The sequence below is a fragment of the Acomys minous genome, assembly GCF_964271855.1.
Source record: "Acomys minous genome assembly, chromosome: 3".
Taxonomy (NCBI): domain Eukaryota; kingdom Metazoa; phylum Chordata; class Mammalia; order Rodentia; family Muridae; genus Acomys; species Acomys minous.
In genome coordinates, this window is record NC_140485.1 from 108,080,939 (window position 1) to 108,103,362 (window position 22,424).

At 36.1% G+C, this 22,424-nt stretch overlaps 1 protein-coding gene across 13 annotated transcripts in view; it reads right to left on the bottom strand.

Annotated features, from left to right (window-relative positions):
• TRDN (triadin) overlaps nucleotides 1–22,424 on the bottom strand; it is a 355,846-nt gene that overhangs the window by 121,213 nt on the left and 212,209 nt on the right. For 10 of the 13 annotated variants that reach the window (XM_084777414.1, XM_084777409.1, XM_084777411.1 and 7 more), the window contains 6 exons: nucleotides 19,970–19,999; nucleotides 18,430–18,450; nucleotides 16,372–16,404; nucleotides 16,222–16,248; nucleotides 10,783–10,809; nucleotides 6,102–6,149 (listed from right to left, as the gene is read on the bottom strand). In XM_084777414.1, coding sequence (XP_084633540.1) covers nucleotides 6,102–6,149; nucleotides 10,783–10,809; nucleotides 16,222–16,248; nucleotides 16,372–16,404; nucleotides 18,430–18,450; nucleotides 19,970–19,999 — 186 coding nt within the window. Of the gene's footprint in view, nucleotides 1–6,101; nucleotides 6,150–10,782; nucleotides 10,810–16,221; nucleotides 16,249–16,371; nucleotides 16,405–17,576; nucleotides 17,603–18,429; nucleotides 18,451–19,969; nucleotides 20,000–22,424 lie in introns of those variants that run through there. The other 3 variants (XM_084777410.1, XM_084777404.1, XM_084777403.1) reach the window with 3 other exon arrangements.

Consider the following 22,424-nt stretch of genomic DNA (forward strand, 5'->3'; position numbering starts at 1 on the left):
AAAATCCCTGAAATCACACTTATAAACACAGACCTCTGGTGTTGGAATAATATGATTTATATATATATATATATATATATATATATATATATATATATATATATATATATATGCAACCAGTCCAAAGCTCAGTCATATATTAAAGGCACTTTTTTGAAAATGAGAGTGACTGAAACAACAAAATGCATCAATATCTGTAGAAGGACACGTAATTTTGATTAGATCCTTAGGTACATATGATAAAAATATACGAGTATGGTTTTCTCATCAATTCTCAGATGTATGTAAAATATTTATTAATAAACCATCTTTCTGCTACCAAACCTAAATGCACAGTTTCACAGATATATTCAGAACTATGTGCAGTGTAATGTTATTGTACAAATGAAACCGTGCATGTCTGCAGGTCAGGGGAGAGAAGGATGTGGAAGACAGATCTTGGGAATTTTATTAGCCATTGTAATGAGGTTGGACCTTACCTTATAAGTAGCTGGAGGGAAGAGAGTTTTAAATAAAGTGCTTTATTCAGTGTTGTGGCTTTGTTGATTTACTCTGGCCTTTGGTGAGTTTTAATATAAATATAATCACCTGAGGCCAGTAATGGGGTCATGACAGTAGGTAAGATAGAAGACAATGAAGGTTTGAACTGTGCTGACAGTCAGGGTTATGAACACAGACACACACACAAGAAGTATTTATGGAATAAAAACAGAAATACATTAAGATTATTTAAATAGGCAAGTGGTGGAAATAAAGAGAAAGCCCATAATTGTCTCCAGGTTTCCAGTAAGGTAAAGAGTAGATAATGAAAAGCAGGCGGGGAGCAGAGAGTAGCCAGTTTAAGTTGAGGAGGGTTGAATCTGAAGTAGGTTAACTGAACAGTTGAGAAATTTGCACAAAAAAAATATGAAATGGAGATGCAACTGGGATATTCAGCATATAGGAAAGATTTGTGATCTTGGCATATATACACCACAAGTCAAGGATAGAGTATGAGCCTTAAATTAATAATGGAATCTCCGGGATGCCGACCATTAAGTCTCTCCACAGTAAAAGTATGTAAATATATCAGAAGTAAAGTTCAAAGATTATGATGAAAAACTGAAGACTATTTTGCCTTAGGAACTTCTCACCAGACTCGGAACAGAGACAAAAGTGAAATTTCATGCTGAGGACTTTAATTATTCAAAGACTAACGCTTTTCATTGCTCCAGTGTGGGGAAATGCAGTCAGCATTCGCAGAGCAACAGTGGCATGCCTCATCTCCAGACCTGGGCCTCCACCTGAGATTCACTGATCCTCATATGCATCCTGCAAATCCTCACTGCCTTGCCTTGCTCTGTTGCTGAGACCCAAGATACCTAAAGCAGATTCTCCTCACATTGCAAAATGCATCTGTTATTGAAGGCTTGCTTCTGAAGCCACTGCAAAGAAAATCTTTTTGTATTTTCAAGGAAAGAATATATTTTAAACTGCCATGTCACTTTATTTGAATTTATCTCTGTCTTGGACTTCAGGCTTGATCTATAGCTATGTTGAATAGTTTTTATTGATAATGAAAATAGAGTACATATTTTTCCAGTATCTTAGTTGCTCAAGAGTAGCATTAACCCTCATATTTTCTTTTATCTTATACAGAATATTGCATCTATAAGTTGATGTTGAATGAAAAATAGGTAAAAAATGATTAAGGAGGTTGAGCATTTCTTTAAGTGTTTCTCAGCCATTTGATATTCCTCTGTTGAGAATTCTCTGTTTAGTTCCATGCCCCATTTCTCGATTGGGTTATTTGGTTTGGTGGTATTTAATTTCTTGAGTTCTTTATATATTTTGGATATTAGACCTTTGTCAGATGTGGGGTTGGTAAAGATCTTTTCCCAGTCTGTAGACTGTCGCTTTGTACTCTTTACGGTGTCATCTGCCTTACAGAAGCTTTTCAGCCTCATGAGGTCCCATTTATTAATTGTTGACATTAATGCCTGGGCTATTGGTGTCCTGTTCAGGAAGTTGTCTCCTGTGCCAATATGTTCCAGGCTCTTCCCCACTTTTTCTTCTAAGTGATTTAGTGTCTCTGGTTTTATGTTGAGGTCTTTAATCCACTTGGATTTGAGTTTTGTACAAGGTGACAAATATGGGTCCAGTTGCATTTTTTTTACACATAGACATCCAGTTAGACCAGCACCATTTGTTGAAGATGCTATCCTTTTTCCATCGAATGGATTTGGCTTCTTTGTCAAAAATCAAATGACCATATGTGTGTGGATTCATATCTGGGTCTTCGATTCGATTCCACTGATCAACCAGCCTGTTGCTGTGCCAGTACCATGCTGTTTTAATTACTATTGCTTTATAGTACAGTTTGAGATCAGGTATGGAGATTCCTCCAGAGCACCTTTTATTGTACAAGATTGCTTTAGCTATTCTGGGTTTTTTGTTTTTCCATATGAAGTTCAGAATTGAACTTTCAATGTCTTTAAAAAATTGTGTAGGTATTTTGATAGGGATTGCATTGAATCTGTAGATTGCTTTTGGTAGGATGGCCATTTTTATTATGTTAATTCTCCCTATCCATGAGCAAGGTAGATCCTTCCATCTTCTCATGTCATCTTCAATCTCTTTCTTTAGGGTTTTGAAATTTTTTTCAAACAGGTCCTTCACTTGTTTAGTAAGAGTAACTCCTAAGTACTTTATATTACTTGTGGCTAATGAGAAGGGTGTAGTTTTCCTAATTTCTTCCTCTGCAAGCTTGTCATTTGTGTATAGGAAGGCTACAGACTTTTTTGAGTTAATTTTGTATCCAGCCAATTTGCTGAACGTGTTTATCAGCTGTAGGAGTTCTCTGGTGGAATTTTGAGGGTCACTTATGTAGACTATCATATCATCTGCAAATAGGGATAATTTGACTTCCTCCGCTGAGATTCCATCTTACACCTATCAGAATGGCTAAGATAAAAAATTCAAGCGACACCACATGCTGGCGAGGATGTGGGGAGAGAGGAACACTCCTTCATTGCTGGTGGGAATGCAAACTAGTACAACCACTTTGGAAATCTATCTGGTGCTATCTCAGAAAAATGGGAATAGGGCTTCCTCAAGACCCAGCTATTCCACTCCTTGGAATATACCCAGAAGATGCTCCAGCACACAACAAGAAAATTTGCTCAACCATGTTCATAGCAGCCTTATTCATAATAGCCAGAACATGGAAACAGCCTAAGTGTCCCTCAATAGAAGAATGGATAAAGAAACTGTGGTACATATACACTATGGAATACTATTCAGCTATTAAAAACAAGGAATTCCCAAAATTTGTGGATAAATGGATTGAGCTAGAAATGATCATAATGAGTGAGTTAACCCAGAAGCAGAAAGACTCAAATGGTATATACTCACTTATATCTGCATATTAGCCCAACGGGCATGTCCCACGAAAGCCTTCACTTACCAGGAAACAGAGACAGAAGAGAGGACATTCTAGTGGGACTCTAGATGTGAGATTCATGGGAGAAAGGCAAAGTAGAAGGACCCAGAGGGTCCTAGAAGCCTACAAATAGAACATTATGATAGGCAGATTTGGGCCCAGGGGTCCCACTCAAACTAGGCACCAGACAAGGACAATACAGGCGGTAAACCTTAAACCCCTACCCAGATCTAGACAATGGACAGAACACTCTCCACAGTAGAGTGGAGAGTGGGATATTACTTTCTCACACACTCTGGTACCTCACCTCTGACCATATCCCCTGGACGGGGAGACCTGATGGCACTCAGAGGAAGGACAGCAGGTTACCAAGAAGAGACTTGATACCCTATGATCATATAGAGGGGGAGGTAATCCCCCTCAGGAACAGTCATAGGGGAGGGGAATAAGGGGAAATGGGAGGGAGGGAAGAATGGGAGGATAGAAGGGATGGGATAACCAATGAGATGTAACAAGAAAAAATTAATTAAAAAAAAAACCCAAAAAAGAAAAAAAAGGAAAAAAAATAAAAAATAAAAAATAAAAAAATAAAAATAAAAAAATGAAAGCTTGAAAATAAAAAATAAAAAAAAAAGAAAAATAGGTAAAAAAGTGTAAGCTTCAAAACAGATGGTATCAAATAAGAATGTAATATTATGTCTCTTCAAATAAACTATTAAGGGGAAATAATTTATACAAGCTATAAATTAGTACAATGTACTTTAATTACTATATTGTAGTTGAATTATTCTTTGAAAAATTTATGTCACAAGATCAATAGCTTTCACTGTGTTATGTACAGTCCCTCGTTCCAAGTCAACTTGGAAACAAAAACAGCTCTGATTCAATTTTCTTGTTTTATTTAATTGTGTGAAATTAGAAGGTGTCAAGTGCTCCGGTGGTGTACGCATGAGGGAATGAGAAATGTGCTGCATGTGAGAGGAAAGGGAATGTGTACGCCAGTTAACAGCTTTAATGTTGTTTTGGAAATGTGTCAATCATGTGAGTCCCTACGATAACTTTGGAAGCAACTTGTGCTCTGCTCATTCTTTCATTATATGCCAAACCAATATGCAGAGCCATAGCTAAGCCATAATTGATATATGATTAATTAGCATAGTAGTTGGTTATAATAGCTTATGTCAATAAATATGCTTTGTGTCATTTGGCTCTAGAAGCCTACCAAGGAGCCTCATTCCAACAAAAACGGTGGCCAGGTTATGAATCCATGACATCCTCAGTTGAGGGCTCTGATGGTTAATTGTACAGTTTTTATTTTATATCACTTTTTACTTTGACATAGCTGAACTGCAACCTAAGAATGCTTGTATTTATACCTTACATACTCAAGGTAAAATGCCTCAATCCACGCACAAATCCTATGCCAGTAGCCCAATATTTGCCATTTTAGTCATCATCACACCCACCTAAAGATGATTATCTGTAACCAAATTAAAGAAGAAAACACCTACTGTTTTCTGGACATAGTGTCGGTGTCGCTCTTAGCTAAGGATTCAAATGTATCTTACTTTCATCCTTCTTGCCTTCAAATTTATCAATAGCCTGGCCTTATTGAAAGATGTGAGGTCCACCTATCAATGCCTAAATTAATGACTTTGTTTTACTGTCTATTAATACCCCTAGTCTTTTCATAATATCATGACTTCCTTTATTATTTACACCATACAATCTTAATGAAACATGTCATTTTCAGAAGATGATACCACATAAAGCTACATTAATTTAGTCTTCTGTCAGTTATTTCAAAATTGTTATCAATTAAACATAGTATGATGTGCCTACCTAAGATGATACAAACATGTACATGGATATATACCAAGTCATAGATGTAATCAACTAATAGCAATGCATGAAACACATTACTAAATGTAGTACATTTGTTTATGCTTATATATATCATTTTAGAAGAAACATGTTAATAGGTACCATGTGTATTTTCTTAGTCTTACAATTTATATAGTTTTCCTTTGGACATATATAAAGTAACTTTTATAAAAATACGTAATGTCATTTTAGTAGAATATATGTGTGCATAGACTTCTGTGATCTTTAATATATATAACTAAAGTATATGTGTTAAATATTTTAATGAGATGCTTATAAAGACATTGTTAGAATTACGATTTCTCTTGAACCTTCTCATTTTGCTTCTCAAAGCAAGACTTCCCTATGTCAGCACCTCATAGAATATATGTCTTAATTCTGTACTATCTTCACACACAATGAATATTTTATGTGAGTCTTCTTAGCCAAATTTTAATTTATTCAATACTCAATTTTTAAAAACTAGTGTATGGAATACAAATGCCGTATGGGTAACTGAAATCATATTGACATTAAGCAGCACATTTACAAAAAAAAATGTCCAAAGCTATATTTCAATTTGGATTTATAGATCTAGAGGACCAAAAACTGACTGCAATAGAGAACTTGAGAACTAGTCACAAAACCCTGTTAACAAAGATGCTCCAAGTACCATGCAAAGTCTGCTTCTGTGTCAGTGAAATAGCAAAATCAGTAAGCAATGCTCCTCCCCCAGCACCGCAGAGACAGTAAGTTAGAAGCTTAAGGATAGAGTTATAGTCATATAAGCTTTTTTTTTTTTTTCAGCTGTGTTTACCCTTTTTGGTTGAAGCAGCAGCAATCTCTTCTTTGCCTCGTTCAGCTTCTGCAAATTCAGTTATTTAAGAATCAGCAATGGAAATCAGAATTTTCAGAACAATAACATAGAGTACTATAGTCAGGCAACAACACAGATAGCCAAAACATAAAATGCACAGAGTGTCTTAGAGAGAGGGAAAAGCAAGCTGCTGAGAAAGCAAAACAACAGAACACTAGCATTACTTTTTGCTTTCTGATAAATTAACCCTATTTAAACTCCCTTCCAAGGTATAACTCTGTGATATCAAAATTGTATTCTTCTGTAAGCAGCCCTGATAAAAGTGGCTTATTATACACAAAAATAGATGCCAAAGTATTAGTATATGGGCACAGTTGAAGTGATTTATTAATGTTGGGGAAGATAATGTAAAGACCCTCTTTGTTCATTCTTTAATTATGTAGATAGTGAAGGATATTTTATTTAGGAATCTGACACTGTAAGCACTGCCAACTATTAGCTGTAATATTAAAAGATAATAACCCTATTGCTGCTTCAAAAATAGTCAAAATTTAAAAGTCAAAGCTTTGCTATAGAGGGGGTAGTTGTCTGAATATCCAGTAAGGAAAATAGGAAAGCTGCACTAAAGATACAATATAGAATGGTGAACCTAGAACAAAATATTTAATTTTGAAGCAAAAACAGATAAAGCTTTCTACAATTAACAGGGGAAAACAAAACAATGATGAAGTAAGAAATCTTTATAATTGTTTCATCTCATTTTATAAACATTTCATTATTAGAAGTTGTTCTTTACTATCAGTTTTTGCAGTTTTAGTTTTCTTAGCATTTGTATATTGCTACCACTAGTTATGGTATCTACTGACAAAGATCTTAACTGTAGTATAGTAAAATACATAAACTTTAAAAATTTATATCTTAGATTCTTCCATAGAGTTTTAAAAGTCTCTTTGTGATTCAAGAAATTAACTTTATATTTCTGCATATAGATATTTTAACGAGCTTTTCTCATTGAGCTGATGGGACTTCCACTAGGGTCAAATACCACCTAACAGAAAGCTAAACACTAGTTATAAGAAGTCCGCTTTTGAGTTGTTGGCCAGTGCTACCAAAGACACTCTTAAAACATACAACTTGTGACTCTTGCCACTGGCTACTACTCAGAGGTGGAAGGTAAGTCCTTATTGCTGAAGAAACCATGGACTTCAGGACTTCAGAAACAATGTCTTGAGACTCCTCAGTTAGAATGTACCTCAATGCTCTCTCCTTGAAATCTAGATTTCACGATACCAGATGCCACCACACAAGCTTCCAAGGAAGAGAGGCAATGGACAGCCCCACCTGGCAATGATGCCTATGAATCATATAAATGACCCATGTGCTGCGACAAACCTACAGGTGCGTTGTTGGCACACATACCTTGGTGGTAACCAGTGGGTAATTGTACGTAATACCCTTTCTGCAAGAGGGACACCATCTCTGGTACTGGAAACCTAGCTAACTATTTTATGAAATCGTGGTTACAGCAGGAGACTCTACAATCACTAATTTACCAGGTCAGAATAAGACTATATTACTGTTTTTCAGAAACACTTCAGTGATATTCAAATAACATTCCATTCCCTTGCTATAAATTGCTTCTACTATTGCAATGATAAATACCTACATTCAAGTTTTCCTTACTCTTCAGTTCATCATACTGCTTGCTCCCAAATAGTTCTAGAGCACATTTTAGGAGAGGGGGAGATTAAAGCTCCACATACCAGGACACTGAAGTGGAGTCAGATTGATAAACCTATACCTTACTGGTGGCTTGCTGTACAAAAATATGTACAGTGCTAAAATGAGAGGGCGAAAATGTTTGCTGCCATTTCAAGTACAAAATGTATATAGACAAATTTTTCATTTTCATCTTCTCTAAGGTAAATATTTTGCTCACAACTCAGTTGACTAAAGGGCAGTTGTAGGGAACGTGAACTATGTGATCTAACACCTGAATTGCTGAACAGCAGTGATGCCTGAAGTGATCATTCACAGTGAAGTAGAGATGATGCCAGCGTGTCTTTTAATAAGTAGCATGAACATAATGCCCCTTTGAAGATTCACTAGCGATAGTATTACATACACTACATAAGCTATATTTTAAAACCTCACTGGCTTTGTCATATATAGAGGTAACAAATCATATTGCCGAGCTGAAGCACCGTTATATCCAAAGTTAAAAGTGATACATACATTCCAATGACCACAGGGAGTGGAAAATGAGTGTGTGGAGACATTTTTTGGCTTGCACTTGGATAGATAAAAGAGTCTATATCAACTTGCAGAAATTCTAAATCTAGGTTTGGTCTTTCTACCTCATCCAAGACATCCTTCCTCCATCAACTTTAATTCATGACATTGCAGCTGGGATAAATAGTTCTGCCCTACCAACACAATGTACTTTCTAGCTATGAATCAAGTGTTAATGAAAATTAATTTTCCATGAATATTCCTTCTCCTATCAACCTCACCTTTCCTTTTAAATTCAATAACATTGTTACCACATTGAATCACAAACATGCTTGATGTTTGTTCATCTATCTATCTATCTATCTATCTATCTATCTATAAAACTATCTTACATACCATTGATGATATAAAATAACAGAAAACTGTATTCCAGATATTCAGGCAATGCCTACAAATTGTACAAGTTAACTGTTCAAAAGTATCTACAACATGTAACTTGGATCTTAGGCTTTAACTATATAGCTCTTGATGGTCTATAGTTACTGTGTAAAATATGTTATATTTTATTAGTTCAATACCAGGAAGGTCAGTAGAAAATGTGTAATAATAATGATATTAGGTAGTTTAAAGAATCAAGGACTTATGAAACATTTTAAATTAATTTTGTAGTGAAGAATAATGTTCACGTCAAGCTCAAAGTTCCCAAGCACACAAAGGGTTGAATACTAACTCCTCAAATCTTATATTGGGCTTAAGTGATTTGACAATTTAGTTTACTAGTTACTTCAAAAGATGCTTATCTCTTCAAAATGTGATTGGACAGTGTTGCACAGATGGACATAATTCCAGGTTTTTCGTATGGATGAATATTTTTATCTGTGTGTTACATATTCTTGTGGGAAATGTTAATTTTCTGAGTGATTTTCAATCTAAAGTTTTCTGAGTGATACAAAATTATGTTTAACTCTGTGCATTTTCTTGATTATGCATTTCCGTGGTTTAGCATACTCAACAATCTGTAACACAAAGTCCCAGTTAGCCTTACATTGAACTTTAACTCCAACTTTGCTTGAAAATATAAACAAAATTATAGGTCATGAAAATTATTTTCTTTACTTTAAGATTTTGTGTTTGTGTATATGTGCACATGCATGCATATGTTCATGCATGTTTATGCGTGTTTCTGGCTTTGGATACCCACTGATGACATTAGAGGACATTGGACACCCTGAAACTGGAGTTATAAGCAATTTTTAACCATCATGGGTGTTGGGAAACTGATCTCAAGAACTCAAGTCCTCTGGATGGGCAGTAAGTGCTCTTAACTGTTCAGTCATCTCTCTTTTCTTAAACTACTCTCTTTTTTAATGTATCCAAATTTTTAATGTCTTTGTAAACAAGTGCAATGATGGCGTTCTATTTTTTTAAAGACATCAAATTAGCTAATGTTTTCCAATTTTTCTGTGATATATTTCTCAATTATATACTGTTTCAAAAGTAGAATATAGGGTTCCTTTACATATATGCCAGCCCTAGAATCAATGTGCATGCACCTTTAACTCAAAACAAAAATATAAATGCTTTCTATAGTGTATGCTGCTTATATCATTAATATTATATATAAAGCATAAGGAAGTTAGTTAAAAGGAAATGCTTGTTATTGAACATAATATTTATTAACAAGAATATATATTAATAGCGGTATTGAAATAACTGTGGGTTTTTTTTGACTTTCAAGACAGGGTTTCTCTGTATAGACCTGGCTGGACTTGAACTCACAGCAATCCACCAGCATCTGCCTCCTGAGTGGTGGGATTAAAGGCTTGCACCACCACACCCAACCAGAAATAACTGTATTTTATAAAATCAAAATGAATAAGCAATGACTCACTTTCTTTAAACATGTTCTAAGAGCTGTCATTGATGCATGTGTCATGATAACCTATCAGTTACCAAAATTTTCCTAATCTGAGGATATAAACATGAAAAAAGAACTAGAACTCTACAAAATAAATTTTAGTAAAGTTTTAGGATGGCTACATTTCATTGAAATGAAATGTTCACAGTAGACAAATTACATTACTTAGTAGTTGATCAAGTAATTAATTATTGGGATCCTTAAATAATTAATTAGGAAATGCATAAAAATAAAACTATTTCTAATTATGCGAGATAGAAAAACAAGCAAATGAATACAGAAAATACAGTCTACATAACTGAAAACTCACAAAGTAAAGCTCTCCAGACAAATTTTCATAAGAACAAACACACAAAAATGCAGATGAGTTATTTTGCATGTTATTTCACCATAGCAATCAATCATAGATTAATTAATTAATAATTAATTAATTAAACATGGACAAGTGAGTCTCAAAAAGCGATGTCTAAAAAGAAAATGCAAGGGAATTGGCTACTAAAACATTCTCTTATCAAGTTTTGCTCAACATACTTGCTTTTCCATGCTTTTCACTTGGAGCTGCAACGACAAGAGAAAACGGGGTCTTCATTAGTTAGTAGTCTACCATTATTTAAAGTAACTTTGAGGTTTAATTCATAGGAAGATAGCAATTATAATACTGGAAATGGACTTCAAGGGCCACAGATTTGGGCAGCAGTCGAGCTAGAGTTCCCACATCTTTCAGCATTCACTCCTGCTTCATGTACGCTGCTTTCAGCAATTATCAAAGGGCTTGACTGCTGCCATATTTAGGCAAATGCATTTTCCAGAGTCCATAACACTGCTCCAAAAGTAAAAAAATAAGCTGACAAATTACCCAGTAACTCCACTTTAAAAAATATCTTAAGTATAGCACACACTGGCCAGGATGTGGAGCAAAGGGAACACTCCTCCATTGCTGGTGGGAGTGTAAATTGCTACAGTCACTTTGGATTCTGGCTGTTTCTCAAAGAACTGGGAATAGTTCTACTCAAAACCCAGTTATTCCACTCTTGGCCATATACCCAAAAGATGCTCTACCATACCACAAGGATACTTTCTCAACTATGTTCATAGTAGCTTCACTTGTAATAGCCAAAAAACAGAAACTACGAAGATGTCTCCCAATTAAAGAATGGATAAAAAAAAATGAGGTACCCATTGGAATATGATTCAGCTATTAAAAACAAGGACACCATGAAAGTTGCAAGATATTGAATGGAACTAGAAAAATATTATCCTGAGTGAGGTAACCCAGACTCAGAAAGACACACATAATATGTACTCACTTATAAGTGGAGTTTAGCCATAAAGTACAGGACAACAGTGCTACAATCCACAGATCCAAAGATACTAAGTAACGAAGAAGGACTTGAACCTCACTCAGAAGGGGAAATAAAATAGACATCTGAAGTAAATGAAAGGAGAAAAGTGGGTGGGAGAGGAGGTGGGTAGAGAAATGGGGTTGGGGAACAAGAATGGGGTTATGTGGGAGGACTGAAAGAGAAAACAGAAACTGGTGGGAGGCATCTGTGGGATAAGGAAGCCTCCAAGGTGTATAGGAGGTGTGACCCCAGAGGAGACTTCGAGCAATACAACCTTGAAGTGTCAACCTCCTGTAGCCAGGTAAGATTCCCAGTGGAGGGAAGGGGATACCAACCCACCCACAAAACCTTAGACTCAAAATGTGTTGTGCATACAAGACATGTAATGACGCCACAAGAGGACCTACTGAGTAAACTAACCACAGGAGGGTTCTGAGAGACTGAACCATCAACCAATAGCGTGTATGGGTGGACCTAGCTCTCTTCAGATATGTAGCAGATGGGCAGCTTGTTCTTCATGTGGGTACCCTAACAATCAGAGCAGGTGCTGTCTTTGACCCTTTTGCCTGCCTTTGGATATCTTTCCCCAGCTGTGCTGCCTTGTCTGGCCTCAGCGTAAGAGGATGTACTTAAGTCCTGCTTCGATTTGAAGTGTCAGGATTGGTTGGTACACAATGGGAGTCTCCCCTTCTCTGAGGAGAAGAGAAGAGAAGGGAGGTGCTGAATATGAGAGTCGGGCTATGAGGAGAGAAGGGAGGGGTCAAGCTGTAATGTGATTAATTTAGTTAACGGGAAAAAATATCTAAGTAGCCAGGCTTGGTGGTGCGCACCTTAACTTCCAGGACTCAGGCAGCAGAGGCAGGAGCATCTCTGTGAGTGTGAGACCAGCCTGGTCTATATAGTGAGCTCCAGGGCAGCAGAGCTAAATGGAAAGACCTTGTCTCTAAAAACAAAACAGAACATTAGAAAGCTGCTGTTCTGTATTCGCACCTGAAGATCAACATCCACCGGTCCCAGGCAATTCGACTAGTGTACCTAGTGATAATACATGACAGTAATACTGACCCACTGAAACACTTAAAATCTATCATATAATACTTGAGTAAGCTTCTACATGTTTTTGATCCTTTACAATCTGTTTTACCCTTCCATGTACATGTTTAAATGTGTTGTTTCATTGTGTGAATGCACTCTTGAATAAATAAGTTTCACTCTATATTGTAGATAAAATATTCATTTTTCTGAGTTGCAGTAGCTGGAGTGTTAAAGTGAAATAATAAAACATTCTACTATTTCATCTCTTAAATTATGTGTCTGAAAATTAGTCATTTTTTAAACTTTATAACCAATTATTATTCTATTTTATGTTCTTCTCTTCAACTAATAAACTGCTATCAAGTGCCCATTGTGTATCTGGAATTGTAACAGGTATTTTGGAGAATAAAGAGCTGGAACCAGTCTGTGTCTTCTAACTTCTAATGGTTAAAACCCCCCAAAGAAAAGAGAATTATTATAGCACATTAGAAGTTATTATAAAGGAACAAAAGTGATGCTATTGAAATATTTTAAAGAAGCTTAAGAGGAATGTGTTCATTTCAGGAAATATTACAAAGTTGGGTAAAGAATGAGAATTTAGGTTCAGAAATAGTTATAGCAAGGGCTATAACTTTTTAACATTTTAAACTTCAGCTGCATTTACTTGGCTTTGACGTCATATTAAATGAATGTTGTTTGCTTTTAAATACAATGAACTGTAATAGAAGCAGCTGACAATAATGTCTACCAGCACACATGCACACCCCTACACACACACACACACACACACACACATCTCCACACCTACACTATCTAAAGGTTACAGTCTGCATAGACATGAACCTTGACCTAACTTGTTCACACACAGTTTAAAATGTCTTACACATGCACACACACACACACACACACACACACACACACACACACACATCTCCACACCTACACTATCTAAAGGTTACAGTCTGCATAGACATGAACCTTGACCTAACTTATTCACACACAGTTTAAAATGTCTTACACATGCACACACACGCACACACACACACCCACACATGACAGACATACACACATGCACACAAGAGAGGTGGGGGAGATCGTGTGTACAAAGACCTCAGGTACATTATCTGAGTAGTTTTCACAAAGATAAATCTCTAAGTAGTGTCTAAATTAAGATGGGACAAAAGTATTTCAGAAATTTTCATGTAAAAGACTTTACCTGAACTGGTTAAATATTAGGAAACTTTAAGAAAATTATTTGGTGCCCATATACACTGTACTTTTAGTATTTTTTGGGGGGGTCTGGTTGTTTGGTTTTAATTTTCTAACCTTAAGATGTGGATATATTGAGAGCCCCACTCCAGAGCAGCTAAAAAATGTTAAGTATCATTAAGAATAGGGAAAGAGATTTTCTGGAGATAAATATGTTGTATTTTTAAAGTAAAACTATGTGAAGTGCATATACAGAAGAAGAAGTGTTTTATTCTTACTTTATCTTGCCTGCTTTAATTATAATTTTCTTTTTTTTTTGGTTAATGGTAGCTATATCATTTTATTTATGTATTTATTTATTTATTTTTAATTAATTTATTCTTGTTACATCTCAATGGTTATCCCATCCCTTGTATCCTCCCATTCTTCCCTCCCTCCCATTTTCCCCTTATTCCCCTCCCCTATGACTGTTCCTAAGGGGGATACCTCCCCCTGTATATGCTCATAGGGTATCAAGTCTCTTCTTGGTAACCTGCTGCTTCCTCTGAGTGCCACCAGGTCTCCCCATCCAGGGGACATGGTCAAATGTGAGGCACCAGAGTACGTGAGAAAGTCATATCCCACTCTCCACTCAACTGTGGAGAATGTCCTGTCCATTGGCTAGATCTGGGTAGGGGTTTAACGTTAACCGCCTGTATTGTCCTTGGCTGGTGCCTTAGTTTGAGCGGGACCCCTGGGCCCAAATCTGCCTATCATAATGTTTTACTTGTAGGTTTCTAGGACCCTCTGGATCCGTCTATTTTGCTATTCTCCCATGCTTCTCTCATCTAGAGTCCCAATAGGATGTCTTCCCCTTTGTCTCAGTTTCATGGTAAGTGAAGGCTTTCGTGGGACATGCCCCTTGGGCTAATATGCAGATATAAGTGAGTATATACCATTCGAGTCTTTCTACTTCTGGGTTAACTCATTAGGATCATTTCTAGCTCAATCCACTTATCCACAAATTTCGGGAATTCCTTGTTTTTAATAATAAATGGGACCTCATGAGGCTGAGAAGCTTCTGTAAGGCTGGAGACACTGTCAAGAGAACAAAGCGACAGCCTACAGACTGGGAAAAGATCTTCACCAACCCTACATCTGACAAAGGTCTAATATCCAAAATATATAAAGAACTCAAGAAATTAAACACCACCAAACCAAATAACCCAATTGAGAAATGGGGCTTGGAAATAAACAGAAAATTCTCAACAGAGGAATATCAAATGGCTGAGAAACACTTAAAGAAATGCTCAACCTCCTTAGTCATCAGGGAAATGCAAATAAAAACAACTCTCAGATTCCATCTTACACCCATCAGAATGGCTAAGATCAAAAATTCAAGTGACATCACATGCTGGCGAGGATGTGGGGAGAGAGAAACACTCCTTCATTGCTGGTGGGAATGCAAACTAGTATAGCCACTGCCACTTTGGAAATCTATCTGGTGCTATCTCAGAAAAATGGGAATAGGGCTTCCTCAAGACCCAGCTATTCCACTCCTTGGAATATACCCAGAAGATGCTCCAGCACACAACAAGAAAATTTGCTCAACCATGTTCATAGCAGCCTTATTCATAATAGCCAGATCATGGAAACAGCCTAAGTGTCCCTCAGTAGAAGAATGGATAAAGAAATTGTGGTACATATACATTATGGAATACTACTTAGCTATTATTATAATTTTCTTTAAAGCAGTGTCTGTGATGGTTGTCGCTGTTCATCACCGTCACAGACTTAGAACTACTGAGGTGACAAACCTCTAGGCATATCTGTGAGGGTTTGTCTAAATCAGATGATCTGAAGTGGGGAAACCCACACTAGCTGTGGGCATCCGTGGGCTGTGGTCCTGGACTGACGAAGAGAAGAAAGCAGGCTAGAACCAGCAGTCATCCATTACTCTCTGTGCTGACTGTGTATATGATGTAACTTTTACTGACTTAAACCTCTTTGCCTTGATGGACTGACTATGCCATTCAACTGTGAGATAAACAAACCTCCTCCCATCAGCCACTTTTGTCTGGTGTTTTTCCACCAACAGTGCTTCTCGGATACTGCACAAATGGATCCGCGGGGATCTTCCTGAGATGCAGATTCTGATTCAGTTGGTCTCGGGTGTACACAGCTCTCAGAGGAGCTGATGCTGCCACTTCGTAGACACATGTTTAGCAACAAGGGAACAGCACAGCATTTGGTCTCCTTTCTCTCAGACTGTATTAATATTATGTCAAGAGCTCAGCACACAGTAAGATGGACAGATTTCCTGCCTTTACCTGGCATTGCCTTTATAACCCCACCTCAGGCTTGGCTTCTGGAAAATTAATTGAACTACACCAGTCTCACTCACCTGGATGTTCCTTTTTTGGTGATTTTGCTGTATGAAACAAAAAAAGGTGGGGGTAGTGTATCAACAATCTGTGACAGCCCATTAAGATTCAGTATTCAAGTATCAAATAATGTAAAAATTTTTAAAAATAGAAATCGTTAAAATAATTACCTGGTTCTATGTGCTTTTCTTTCTTTTCCTGTTCTAAAACAGATTATCATTGTTAATATTATTATAATTTTATGTTTTCGATCATTGCTGATGCTAGACCATAGTAACTCACAAGAGTCACTCTCTCATCCTCAGGGTAGCCCTTTCTCTGTAGTTCATTGAGTGTGTTCTCTAGCATAGCGCTGAAATATTCTGAATAGTAATGATGTTTTTTTTTTTTCAGAAGTAGAAAGCAGAAAAATAATACACATTCCTTAAAGGTGGAAAATTTTAGGCTTGCTCTTATTTTATAATAACACAAATTAAATTTGAGTAAAAAAATAAACAACAAAAATAATTATTAGGGTTGTTTTAAAATAACTTAGAAAATGTTGAATCTGGGCACATTTTATATGGACTTTCTCTTTTTGGAGATTTACTTAGTGACTGTGAGAAGTGTGATACGAATATTTAAGCACTATGATAAAAGAAGGAGGCAAGTGGGAACATGACACAGTGAATCCTCTTTAAGTGGTGAAGCCCTCCTTATCCACATTGTATGAGAAATGGCACACTTCAGGTCTCAAGATAACTCTGACATGTTAATGAGGACTATTTTTTTTATAGGAAGTGCAGGCAAAAAGTTGATATAGAATGCTATTGTTTGTGTTTCTATTCTCACTTTGACTTGACAGCCTGTCGATGGAATCAAAAGAAGATCCTCAAGCAAAGATGACATATTGGCCCAGTGAAGCAAAGCAAGGCAGAGATTTCTTAACATTGAATCTGATGAACACAGTCTGAAGATAAGGAGAGGTTTACACTGACAGAATTCCATAGACCAAATTTTAGGATGAAACAGTGTCACAGAAACGTCTCCGGCCAATGCACCAAAGTCTCCAGACACAATTTTGCTTAGCAAGCCTGTACTGGCATATGCATTTTAGGCAACTCATTCTCCCCTGTCACAATTTCTAGCAGTAAAGAAAATAAAACAAATAGTTTGGCCAAGTGTGTGTGGCTTAGATAAAAGTATACACAAGTGTGTGTGGCTTAGCTATAAAGTGATGAAAACACAACAATTATTGGGAATAAATTTCAGCATTTCTCAAAAATCAAACACTAGCAATGTATGAGATTCAAAGACTAAGTAAAAGCTCTCCATATTCATGCAGGTGTGATGGTTTATGGTGTGGTTTCTGCATCCTGGTGCCAGGTCTCATGGCAGCAGCATACACGCATCAGTCCACACCTGCAGGAACATGCACTGCTCTATCAGATAAACTGCTCCCTCTGGCTGCTTTGTAGCATAATTTCCTCTTTCTTGCCACAAGACACATTGGATCAGGTTTATAGCAGAATATTTCAGTGTCCTAACATTGGGTACAAAAATATGCATTAATTTTAAAGTTCCTGTATATTTTAAGGAAGAAATTTAAAATGTCAATGGAACCATATCGCTATCTTCCTAGAAATGTTCTAATTTTGGTGACAATACTGTTAAGTTGTACTTTAGTTTATATTTCTTAAGCATATTACGCTTTTGAAAAACAGACCTGCAGGTATATAGCTTTACTGTACTGTTTGGCAAGCACTTGCAATAGTGCATGGTGTAACAAATAGATCCCTAGAAATTTTATTGCAATGAGTTTATAATGCTTTTATGGCATGGAATTTGTAGATAACATGAAGATAATAGGGAATAGTCTGGAAAACTATGCCCACTAAGCATTTTCTAAGAATGGAGAAGTCACCAGATAACAATCATTATCTGGGGTGTCACTGGGATGCAGACATGGTAGAAAAAAAATACAGGTTTTATTATCTATCATTTTGAGTGAGATGAGGTATGAGACTGCTTGCTATAGTTTCAGTGCAACTGTGGCTTCCAGTTTACACATTTTCAAGCATGCCAAAAGTCAATAGATAAAATAAAACACCTAAAATGAACAAGGCAAAAAATAGAGTCTACGAGCATTAAACACAAAAAAATTTGAAATATTATTACACCAGCAGGCCAACTTTATAGTCGCAGAGGCAGCATGTTCGTACAAATAGACTTTGCATGCATTTCCTTACTTTTTCCCTTGGGTTGCTCTGCTGAAAGAAAAAGAAATGAGGAACCATTACTCTTTTTTTTATTGTGGCTTTTTACTTAATTAATTAAAAATATTTTAATTAATTTATTCATATTACATCTCAGTTGTTAGCTCATCCCTTGTATCTTCCCATTCCTCCCTTCCTCCCACTTCCCCCCCTACTCCCCTCCCCTATGTCTGTGACTGAGGGGGACCTCCTCCCCCTGTATATGCTCATAGGGTATCGAGTCTCTTCTTGGTGACCTATTATCCTTCCTCTGAGTGCCACCAGGCGTCTCCATCCAAGGGACATGGTCAAATATGGGGCACCACAGTTTGTGTGAAAGTCAGATCTCCTTCTCCACTTAACGGTGGAGAATGTCCTGTCCATCGGCTAGTCTGGGTAGGGGTTCGAGGTTTACTGCCTATATTTTCCTTGGCTATTGCCATAGTTTGCAGAGGACCCCAGGGCCAAGACTTGCCTGTAGTTTTCCAGGACCCGCTGGATCCTTCTATTTCCTCATTCTCCCAGGCTTCTCACACCTAAAATCTCAATAGGATGTCCTCCCCTCTGACCCACTTTCCTGGTAGGTACAGTTTTTCATGGGGACGTACACCTTGGACTAGTGTCTCAATATAAGTGAGTATATACCATTTAGCTCTTTTTGCTTCTGTGTGAACTCATTCATTATGACAATTTCTAGTTCAATCCATTTGGAGGAACCATTACTCTTAACAGATTTTGAGATACATTTTTCACAAAACCAATGGATAGAGTGGAGTGGCCCCAAACCTTCTCATTACTGCTCCTTTTGAATTGCACAGTGAGTGTTTATCCCAGGTAGATCTATGACTTGATTGACAGAACATCGATCAGCAATGAATAGATCCAGAATTATTCTGCTTAATATCCGAGATATTTATACCTTGTAGTCTTAACACATGTGAGTAAACACTTTATCCAATAAGTTTAGAAGACAAATGTCTTCCTCCTGCCAAGTGAGTCATGATTGCAGTCATGAGAAAGAATTTGTATTTCAATTCCTAACTAAAAGTACTATTTTAAAAGAGATTAAAACAATCAAATTTGTGTATTTGATAGGAAACATTGTTCAGTATCTCATAAAATAATCATATCTGGAAACAATTGAAAATATTCTTGATAGATAAATGTAACCAATATATTATCATTGTTGTCATTGGTGTTATTTTGTGTTTGCTAAAAACTGATTATTGATTCTTACACATGAAAGATAAGTGTGCTTTTCCTGAACACCAGCTCCAGACTTTTTTTTTTTATCATGGTTCAGTATTTCTTATGGCAGTATTGTCAAACATATCTCTCTCTCTCTCTCTCTCTCTCTCTCTCTCTCTCTCTCTCTCTGCCTTTTCTCTCTTTCTTCTCTCCTTTTCTACTCCATATTTAGATTTTCCTTGAAGGCGAAATGGTTAAGAGCAAAATACTATATAAAGGCTCATTAGTACCAAGCACTAGACACCCTCAACTGCTAAAATGAAAGTATTTCAAGTCTTTCTTTTACCTTCTGGAGTTTTTTTCGTTTTCTTAGAATCTGAAAATGGAAAGATAAATTATCGATAATCTAGATACGATTAAATTAAAAACTGAATATTTAACAATAAAATTTCCATAACCTCAAAAATATTTCTAAACTAGTCAAGTAGCAAGAGTAGTACTGAAAGAGAAAATTTAAGGATAAACTGCTCTTTTTCCAAAACTGAATATTGTATGTAAAGAGATCCTTTCTGAAGAGTAAGCATAGAGAGGTAAATAGAGCAAAATATCTACATCTAATTTCCATGGTAATTAATTGTGCTTAGAGAAGTTAGTAATTTTGCAATAGAAAGTCAAACTGAACACAGTATGTTTCTGAAGATGAATTGGACTCTATAAGATTAGCTTTTAGTTCCTCATGTTCTGTTTATGGTGGTCCAGGTGAAATTTTCTGTAAATTGTTTAATATGTGATACATAAATTATACATGTTCAATTATTTCCACTAATGAAAAAATTAAATGCGTTGATGTTGCTTGCTAATTACTTAACGTTATATTTAAAATAGGTTCATACTTCTGCTATTCAGTGGTCAACAGATAGATCTTTTAATTTTATGAGAGGAACATTCATCCTAAATAAAGGAAATTTGTTACTTTATATTATTTAGTGCCTAAAGTTTGTTGTCATCATTAGAGAATAAGAACAAGAGAGTTTTGAATACAGTAGTTTTACAATAAGACACCTTAGTTATCATTTTTACTCAAAATATCTTATTATATTCTTAAGTTAAATTATTTTTACTGAACTCAAATGATAATAATAAACAATATATTTTAAAATTTTAAATAGGATGGCTACATTGTTTTCTGGCTGCTGCTCATCTCTACGAGAAGATAGAATAGTAGTAGACTGAGGATTTCAGGGGTCTTGTGTGCTGTAGTATGACTTCATTTCCATGGCAAAGCAAGGGACATGACATAATTGGAAGGTGCCAATATACTTCTGTTTATGAAGAGCACTGAAATGGTTTATATAGTTTTATGTGTGGAGGGGAATGGACATCCAATTCATGTAAAAATAGTATATTTCCATAGAATTGTAAGCTGGAAATACATTATAAAAAAGAAACTTTAGAAAGTATCCAGACATCATAAAAGTGAGCTTCCTTTTCAATACATACCTTTCTCGAAATCCAAGGAGGGGTATGTGAACTCACAAAGAAATATGGGAGAAGATGCTTTTTAAGTGACAGTGGGTATAAACATCAAATCATGGAGATATTAAAACAGTACAGGGAGGTGGTTGACGATGTTGTGCTACATAGGCATGACAGAAAAGGGCACAGATTGTCTAGACAACTCAATACTGCTATTAAGGTACGTAAAGAGAACACAAAATGGAATCATTTCTGCGTTTAATCTGCTTTTTTATCAGCACCATGCATCAATGATATGTTTATTAGGTACCAGTGATACTAAATGAAAAAGTGGATATGGAGTGGAACTGTGTTAAAATAAGTTAAAGTATTTGATAAATATATTGTAGAAAATCACAACACGTAATTTAACCAACATTTTCAAGTGTATTTGCTTTAAGGAATGGATTGGTATGGTAAACTTTATGTAAGATATTATAAAGACATATTATTTAGTTAAAAGAAACACATAAGCATAATCTATATATGACAACCATTTATGAAGATAAAAGTATACTGACCCTGAAGGGTGGTGTTGAGTGCTAGACATTAATATTGATATTATCAAACTTCATTATGCCCTCCCATTTTTTTGCTAATTCAGCTTAAAATACTGTCCAGGCTTATTGGTAAATAAATATTCATTCCTACAGACCACCTGCTCTGTTGATATGGTTGACCAACTTTTGATGAACCCTGAGGCTTTAGCACTTGTGGTTTATAAGCAGTGATATATTTCACTGTTCACTCCATAACTCATCATCTTTAGTAAATCATCTGGTATGGTTCATTACATTTGTACCTTGGCCAGAGGTGCATGAAACACCAACTTACATTGAAAGGGGGGAAATTATGTGGTAATGTGTTAACTTTGATCATGAAGTACTCATCTTCTTGCCGAATTTACATCTTTGCTCACTTGTAGCACCAGACTTTTTGTCTGTGTTACAGAAAGATTCTTCTTGAAATAGAAATTTTTAAGTGACAGAAATGGAGAAAATTCTCATATGCATTCGAGTATATTTGCAATAGTTCTGGTAAGCAGTATTTCTCATCTGGCTAGTCCCTAGTGGAGTTCTATTCTCCAGAAGATAAAAGGGAATTATTCAAATTCTTCTCAGGAATTTTGTCAACTAAGATGAGTTGAAATGGAGGAGGTCAACATTGATCTGATATTACAACAGAAGTAGCAGCTAGTGGTTACACATACACTTCAGCTGACAAAGCCAGTAGTTGGTCATGACTCTCAAATACAAAAAAATCTCTTAGTAATGGAATATCCAATA